At 35.5% G+C, this 8,814-nt stretch overlaps 1 protein-coding gene across 1 annotated transcript; it reads left to right on the top strand.

Moving 5' to 3' along the window:
• Window positions 1-4,265: 4,265 nt before the first annotated feature.
• Window positions 4,266-8,762, top strand: LOC113760788 (quinone oxidoreductase PIG3). The gene is made up of 6 exons (XM_027303509.1): window positions 4,266-4,609; window positions 6,044-6,223; window positions 6,712-6,796; window positions 6,867-6,974; window positions 7,135-7,293; window positions 8,418-8,762. The coding sequence occupies exons 1-6, from the start codon at window positions 4,358-4,360 to the stop codon at window positions 8,612-8,614; spliced, it is 981 nt and encodes a 326-aa protein (XP_027159310.1). The 5' UTR covers window positions 4,266-4,357; the 3' UTR covers window positions 8,615-8,762.
• The last annotated feature ends 52 nt before the right edge of the window (window positions 8,763-8,814 follow it).

The following is an 8,814-nucleotide window of genomic DNA, read 5'->3' as shown; positions in this document are numbered from 1 at the left end:
TTGAAAAAGCTAAACAATGATGGTAATGTATTGACTTTCTTGCCATGGAGGGAATGGATAAAGTTAGGCGACGTGGTTGACGGGATTTACACACATTTCTTACTAAGATGAAAAATATTTTGATACTCAATCAAATTCACTTAATAAGAGTTTTTTTTTTGAATTTGATTGTTAACTAATTTAACTAAATTTAAATTATTATTTTATATTTAATAATATTCAAGTTTAATAAAAAAAATTTGTTTAAATTTAATTTAACAAATAAATAAATAAAAATTTAAATTTATTAAAATAATTAAATAAATTTAAACATTAAAATGCACGCTTTCGAATTAAACTCGTCACACCCCTGTTTACACCGCTATTTCTGTCGCTTTAGGACCGCGCTTTAAGGTCCTTTTTAATATCCTTTCAACACTCGCGCTTGACTTTAAGATGCTCGGTCGGTTCGGTTACGCTCGTTCAACACCCTATCTCTAACGCTTTAGGAATTAGGATTGCGCTTTTAAGGTCTTTGCGGATGTCCTTTCAACACTTGCGAATTTGCGTTGAAGGACCGGCTTTGGAAGGCATATTTCATTTTGGCCCTACCAGTGACATAAAGTCTAGAGTTGGCCCATTGAAAAGACAAGTTTTTCTAATTTGGATGGGGATGGCCAAGTCGTTTCTTTGGACATTTAGATGAAGTCTCTAAAGTAGGGGTGGCAATTCGGGTCCAAATCAGGTTGGCGGGTCGGGTCTGACCCGACCCGTCAGAAAATCTATTGACCCGAACCCGACCCGCCAACCCGTGACGGGTCAGATATACTGACCCGAACCCGAAAATTTCAGGTTGACGGGTTGGCGGGTCGACCCGAAATGACCCGAAATTTAATTTTAATTTATTAATTTATCACTGTAATTTCTAATAAAATTAATTTTTCACAAAACTAATTACATAATCAAGTAATAAAAATTTAAATAAATAATTCCAAACCAAATTTAAAATAAATTAAACACAGTAAAAGTGTTTTATCCCAAACAAAATATAAAATAAATTAAAACAGTATAAAAGTAAAAAATAATATAATATATTATTTGTCCAAATATAATAATTTCAACTTCACACAAATTAAATAAATTCATTTAGGATTAAGTAATTAATGCCTTTGAAAAAAAGAATAACTTAGTTTAGTTAGATAAAATTATTTTTATGTTTATTAAATTATTTTTAATTCGTAAACGGGTCATATCGGGTCATATCAGGTCACCCCGGGTTGACCCGAAATCGACCTGTTTTCTTTTTGGGTTCATCGGGTTCAACCCGATTCTGACCCGAATTCCCGAAACCTCAACCCAAACCCATTAATTTCGTGTTAGGTTCGTGTCGTGTTTTCAGGTCGTGTCGAAAATTGCCACCCCTACTCTAAAGTGCGCATGCATATTGGCTATCGAGGCACGTAACGTGAAGTAATAATGTTGACATAAAGTCTACAAATTGGTTTCACGAGACCGCCTTGTCAACTTGCCATTGGCTCCGAGGTGTACGAGAAGAAAATTTGTAGACTTTATGTCAACATGATTGCAGGTTCATTCCTCTGTTTCAATTTCTGTACCATCTCTTATTTTAACATCTGTTAAATTGCTATATATTTTTCATTATTTTACTTCTTTTGCCTGTTTCTTTAAGTTCTAACACTACTAATAGAGAGTAAAATATAAAAAATCATATATTAACAAAATTTAACTGAAAAATGGGGTTTAAATAATTTTTTTTATTTTTCTATTATATATTGTTATTTAGTCTGTTAGCTTTTATATTCTACCCTACAAGTAATTGTTGAATTTTAAAGAAACAAGAAAAAGAATTAATTTAAGGTATTTCTGAAAGATATATAGCAATTTAGTAAATATTAGGGCAAAAAATGATTCATAAAGTGAAACAAAAGATCCTTGCATCACTCCTCGCCCACTTAAGTAACTTCCACATTTTCACACATTAACCTTCCTATTTTTTATTTTTTTTTGGGGTCAATAAACTGCCACGCATGGGAGACTAGTAATCAACAAGGCACTGCTTGGCATACTTGTGATGGAGTAATTTTGAAGTGGCAAAGTTTGCTGTGGAATAAATAATGAAGGGTCTTGATTTTTGATAAGTTAGAAACTTGTCCTGAATTTTAGTATTTAGTCTCAATATTTAAGGGGAAAAAAATCTCCTTAATTTCTTTAGGCAACGGTACTACTTAATTTCGATAGTATTGTATCAAGATTGTAGAATTTAGGATTGTGAGATCCTACAATCATGGTCACAATCTCAATGATCTTTCTAATTTAAGGTGAAGTTTCAATCTCAGCAGTGATTCGGATCAAATTGTGATGATTCAGATAGTATAGACCAAATATGTGGTTGAAGGTCATCCATCATCTGTAATTTTGCACGAACCTGTACTGTAGTCTTCGAACTGTCGAGCGTTTAGATGTATTTAGTAGATCACTGGAGAGGTTCTCCATGCAGGTGTTTCGTAAGTTAAACATCTGAAATCTGCTTCATTTTGCGAATATGTGGACAGCATTTTGGTAAATGGAAATGGTTGATTGATGATCGCGGTTGATCATGAGCTGAAAAGATAGCTCAAAAGCTCAACTTCCTTGCAACAAGTGCCAATGATCGAGGAATTTGCTTTCATTTGATGACAGATACTTCAATCTCCACTAAGCTGTCTGTCAACTATACCTGTCCATAGTATAGCAAATTCGCTGATTCAATCCAACCCATGAGAGGAAATGAAAGCATAGTTATTAAATCCGACCTGAGTTCAACCCAGAGAGGTGATTGAGTCTTCGGGTCACCGGTCAAGCGTAGGTTGAACAGTTCAATTACGAGTTGCACAATAGTTATATAATATAATATAATAATATATTTTAAATTATACAAAAATTAATCTTCTATACGCTGACAGTGTGTACACTTTCACCATTAGATGCATGACACATAATTCGAATTTAAATTTGAAATCCAAAATTTGCAAATATATCGAGTATCCAACCATGATAGTGTATTGTATATATATTATCAGCGTATATAAGATTTACTCCTATAAAAATAATAAAATTTTTAAGTTTAGTGTTTCAGCCGATGATTTTTATCCGATTCATCAATTGAACCGTTGAGTCGTTGATTGGTCAACGAATTTGTTGCTTAACTGATTTAATTAGTAACCCAACCCGATCATATATATCTGGCTCACCGAGTTGATTGGTTTAGCCGTCAGGCCAGACTGAATTTTACAACTATGAATGAAAGTATGTTTTGAACGTAAAAGCTCTCTGGCATATCATGCTTTTAAAAGCCATTGAGATGTATTAGCTATGTCTTGAAACTCGAACCGTTATTTGAATTAGGAAAGTGATTGGGTCGAGATTCAATCAGTCAAACTGTTTCAATCTTGATTCGATGATTATGTATATACACACATGCGCACACATTTGTGCACAGAATAGGATATCCCATGAACCAATTTAAAACATCACATGATAAAATGTCAAATATTTTTAAACGCAAATAAAGTTTTAAAATTGTGAATTCAAATAAATAAATTCATTTCAATTGTACCTACTACAAAAAAAATCTTAAATCCTACACAAACCACAACCAAATTTTGAAATTAAACAAAATGCATTGGTATTTCTAAAATTAAACAAAATCTAATAGAATTACAAAAGAAAACAACGATCTTTGAATTTGAGGATGGGAAATAGAGAGCGTTTGGTTATTCTTTTAGAAATTAGAATTGGGAACAAAAGATTCGACAGATAAGTTTTATGTTTAAAACTTTAAGTTCATTTAAAAAAAATGAAAAACTATAGTTCCCCCTTTTCGAACTAGATATATATTACTCTTTCTATCCCATTAAAAGTGTCATACTTTCTATTTTAGAATGTTCCAAAACATTTGTTATGTTGTAAAAGTCAAAACAACTTTTAGTTTCTCTTTCTAATATAGCCATTCTTTCTAATTATATGTATGTTACCATTTAAATTTCAAATTTGAATTTGTGGGGGTAAAATTGAAAAGAAAAGTACAAACATCACAATCAAATTATTATTTTTAAAAAGTTGAATTACCTAAATATAACTAAATAATTGGGACGAAGGAGTATTTCTTTCTTTTTTTTTTTTTTAGAATTTGATGGATAGGGAACAAGAGTCGGTCCAAACTCCAAAGTTGGCCAGTCACAGCCGCCCGGTCGTGTAAACTTCTCTAGTATGCTACATAAATCCACGTCAAGAGACAGCAAAAACCTTCTTGTCAAAACAAACACCGCTTCTGGACTCGCACACTGAGAAGAACACGTAAGAAAACAATTCAGGAACGATGAAGGCTGTGGTGATCACAAGCCCCGGTGGCCCAGAAGTGTTGCAATTGAAAGAAGTAGAAGACCCACAAATCAAAGATGACGAGGTCTTGATTAAAGTTGCAGCTGCTGCTCTCAACAGAGCAGACACCCTTCAACGCCAGGGCAAATACCCTCCCCCTCAGGGAGATAGTGAGTACCCTGGTCTTGAATGCTCTGGTACCATTGAAGCTGTTGGCAAGGATGTTACTAGGTGGAAAATTGGTGATCAGGTCAGGGGCAAATCTTCAACAATATTTTCAAATTAATTGGACTAGGATTGGATTATGGTTGGTGAAGCATTTCCTGTGATGTTTTATGAATAATTAAGTGGGTTGGTTTCCTTTTCTTGAAATTTGATTGTTTTGAGAATAAAAATTGAAACTTGAATCTCTAGAGAGGATTTTACTTTTAATAGTGCAGGCCGTGTAGCTTGTATAATTTTCTGTGACTGCTGACTATTGAGAGAATGAATTTCATTCAATGAAAGGAATCGAATAAAGTTGCTAAAGCATTTCTTTGATATTTAGACTACATACTAATTAACTGGGTTGTTTTATTTTTCTTGAGGTTTTATGGTCTTCAGCGTGAAGATTGGAACTTTATTAGTTTCTGGAGAGGACTTTCCTGAATTATGTACATTGCACTGGCTGTACGTTTTGGCTGGCTTGAAACTACTTTAAAACTCCTGGTTTCCTTATGCGGTCATGAAGCCTAAAATTTTGTGACTGCAAAAGAACGATGCTAGTAGTTCAGTTGTGTATATGTTCTCATTGAGATCAAATATTTGACTGTCCTGATTGCATCGGGCGATTGGGAAAAATGAAGTGAGTTTTAAGATTACTTTTGGAAGAGAGCTTGCTGGTACATGTTATTAAGGAAGTATTGAATGAGTTAGTGAGTGATTTAGGACAAGGGCTTCCAGCCATTTTCAGTAGTTTGATGACATAACCTCTAGGCATAACAGAATAAGTTGACATAGATTAAGACGATTTGGACATGTGGCAAATTTACTGGATAGCTGGAAGAGTTGTGTTTATGATAATCAATCAGAAAAAGGAGGATTTGAGAGACAAGAACTTAGTATAGAATGAGGATATCAAATAAGATGTGATCAAATGTAATTCCATCTAATTATTTAGTGTCAGAGAGTGTAGTATAAAAAAGCATTTTACATAGCCAAACATGAATGGGCTAATAGGCTTTTACAGTTGCACTTGTTAGATTTTCAAGTTAAACTTCATGAACTCTGGAGAAAAAAGCCAGGTTTTTTTCATACTATTGCCTTAGACGAGAAAATTTCATGAATCTTTTGTTATTACGCCAGTTCCTGTTTTGCTGGCCTTTTAAATTATAAATTTCTAAATTCCCTACCTAGCTTGAACAGATGTTACCACAAATACCTAGATTTACTCTCTGCACTTCCTGGCCCACTCTCCCTCTCTTGTCTATATCTATCTCTCTTTCTCTTCCACTCTTGTCTCTGTCTATCTCACTTTCCTCTCCCCTTTTCCTCCTACTCACACACTGTTACGTGTGATGGGTAACAGGAGGTTTTCCAAATTAAGAATTAGATAGGAGGATGTCTTACATGTTACTGGAATTTAATTCTTCTGGTGGTAATACGTGTGCAAATACATTGACAAAAATGTGTTGGATTTATGCAGGTATGTGCTCTTGTTAGTGGAGGGGGATACGCAGAGAAAGTAGCTGTGCCTGCAGGACAAGTTCTTCCTGTTCCATCTGGTGTTTCTTTGCAAGATGCAGCTAGTTTTCCTGAGGTAGCTTGCACTGTTTGGTCAACCATCTTCATGATGAGCCGACTTTCTGCGGGGGAGACTCTTCTGGTGATTCATGAACTGAAGCTTCTTGATTAGTATTTTTTTTCCAATTTCCTTTTAAAAACAGGTTCTTTTGTGTCTTTTGGGGATAGAAATCTGATGTATTGTCACTTATTTCGCAATGCCATGTCAGTGTCAAGGAACTTATGGTACTTTTGTGAGATTGTATACTATGATATTTAGAACACAGAAGATTAGTCATATCGGAAATACTTTGTCCTTTGGACACCTAACTTTACTTCTTTGATCATAGCAGTAGGGTCTGGGGTGAGGAGTTATGGTCATCTCCAAGTTCTTGTAATCTTTAAAGTTGGACTCAACTTCAAAGAATTTGTTAGGTTATAGGATGAAATCATATCAAGGTGGTGGATTGGAGGGGAAAATATTTGTGTTTAAGGGACTTTCCATCATTTCTGGATAAGCTTCGTTTTGAAATTTAAATCCTTCATGAGATGTGATGCAACAAGCCAGTTAAATTATATATTTCTTTCCAGGTGCATGGAGGTTCTAGTGGAATTGGTACATTTGCCATCCAAATTGCCAAATATTATGGAGTGACCAAAGTATTTGTCACAGCAGGTTGACTAGCTAGTCTTATCAGTGGATGTTTCATATGGATCTTCAGTTAACTGTTTTTTTTGTCCATTAGGAAGTGATGAAAAACTAGCTGCTTGCAAGGATCTCGGGGCAGATGTTTGTATCAATTACAAGACTCAGGATTTTGTAGCCCGTGTGAAGGAAGAAACAGGAGGAAAAGGTTTGAATATGAATATCTACTGTTCATGTTGACTATTTCTTTTGCAGTTGCTTTTTTAATATCATTATCATTATCCACATGGAGGTATAAATACTTCTACCCTATCATCTCTTTTTGCATTCCTCTGGAGGAAAAACTGATTCTATGTGCTATGAGATAGGTGTTGATGTTATACTAGACAACCTTGGTGGGTCGTACTTCCAGCGGAATTTGGACAGCCTGAATCTTGGTGGGAGGCTTTTTATTATTGGCTTTATGGGTGGGACGGTAACTGAAGTGAATCTTTCAGGTATGCTTGCGAGACGTCTCACAGTGCAAGGTATGTTGAGCCTCCCCGTCGGATACATAGTTTTAGTATCTGCATGATTTTTCTTTTTTCTTTTTCTTTTTTATTAACTTTTTTGTTTTGAAAAACATTTTTGGTTTTGCCCTAATGGTTCAGGGCATGTCTTTGAATTGCGAGTATGAATGGAAGCATTTTGAGGAAATAAAAATGCGGAGATACATATTTATTTATTCTGACCATTGTGATTGCAACAAAAGTTACTTTAGTTGCTACCAACTCCACCCAATGGACCTAGGGAACACAATCCCCTGAAAATGTGCCTTGAAGCTTTTCATGCTTTCAAATCGCAGCATCTCATGGAGCGGGCGTTGCATTTCCATTTACTCTTTCAGAATTTCTGGATTTTGTTCATTCATATGAGAAGATTGCAATCAAATTGGACTTAGGAAAAGTGGCAGTTAAACTTTAAATAAAACTTAAAATTGTGGCTGACATGGAAACGCCACAGGAATGGTGGGGCATAGGTTAGTGAATGGCATCCAAAAGATTCAAAGAATGAAACCTGATAATCTTCCATATCTGGCCAACTCTCAACTCCCTGTCAGAGCTTTTCTGCTGACAATTGTAAACTTCCTGCAAGCCATTCTTTGCCTGAATTCTGTTCCTGGTCATCTCGGTGCACCACTATCTAGTTTCATTGACAGTTGGGTGAATGATGCATTGATATGTTGCTACGGCTATTTGTATGCGTGCATAAGTTAAGGCGAGGAGAGGCATTGATATGTTGCTAAAGCTATACATGTGCGTGCATGAAGTTTGGGGAGGGAAAGGGGGTAAAGGGAGGAGGTAGCTGTTGGTGAATGTTCCATCAATATGTGCTATGGTTGTATATATGCATGCGTGAAGTTCAGATGTGGTGGGAGAGTGAGAGTGTGCAAGCTGCCCTGTGGCAGTTGAATGTATATATATTTGTCCATCAAGTTAAATATGAACTTTGCTGAGGAGATTTCCTTGTATTTTCTGAATCAAAATTGATGACTGAAATCTTTTATCTTCTGCTGGTGGCTCATTGCAAGACATGGATTAAATTTTTAAAGTATGTCTCCTTGCATGGTAGAGTTCTCTACGACATTAACTCCATAAATATTCTGTTGCAGCTGCTGGATTGCGCAATAGAAGCAAGGAAAACAAAGCTTTAATCATCAGTGAAGTGGAGAAGAATGTTTGGCCAGCAATCGCTGCAGGCAAGGTGAAACCAGTAGTTTACAAGTATTTACCATTAGGTCAAGCTTCAGAAGGTCACAAGCTAATGGAAAGCAGCAAGCACATTGGGAAGATACTCCTTGTTGTATAATTTGTGCTTCTTTACATGCGGATTATCTCGTATATTAGCAGTGCATAATGGAAAAATGCTGTGTGTGTGCATGACAAACCGTTTGTTATAGATGGTAAACTTTTTACTTCTGAATGACTATACCCACGGAACAGCATGGGTTCAACATGATCATAGAAGCATATATACTTATAGGAACTGCCATTGCCTTTCCCATTTAT

Source organism: Coffea eugenioides, chromosome 2 (assembly GCF_003713205.1).
Source record: "Coffea eugenioides isolate CCC68of chromosome 2, Ceug_1.0, whole genome shotgun sequence".
Lineage (NCBI taxonomy): Eukaryota > Viridiplantae > Streptophyta > Magnoliopsida > Gentianales > Rubiaceae > Coffea > Coffea eugenioides.
Note: the sequence above shows the minus strand (reverse complement) of the source record. Positions and strands in the feature narration are given on the sequence as shown.

Bases quoted from the DNA above. Each gene is read 5' to 3' on its own strand.
- LOC113760788 (XM_027303509.1), top strand. From the start codon at position 4,358: ATGAAGGCTGTGGTGATCACAAGCCCCGGTGGCCCAGAAGTGTTGCAA. The intron at 6,224-6,711 runs GTGATTCATGAA...ATTTCTTTCCAG, and splicing joins CTGCGGGGGAGACTCTTCTG to GTGCATGGAGGTTCTAGTGG. The intron at 6,797-6,866 runs GTTGACTAGCTA...TTTGTCCATTAG, and splicing joins CAAAGTATTTGTCACAGCAG to GAAGTGATGAAAAACTAGCT.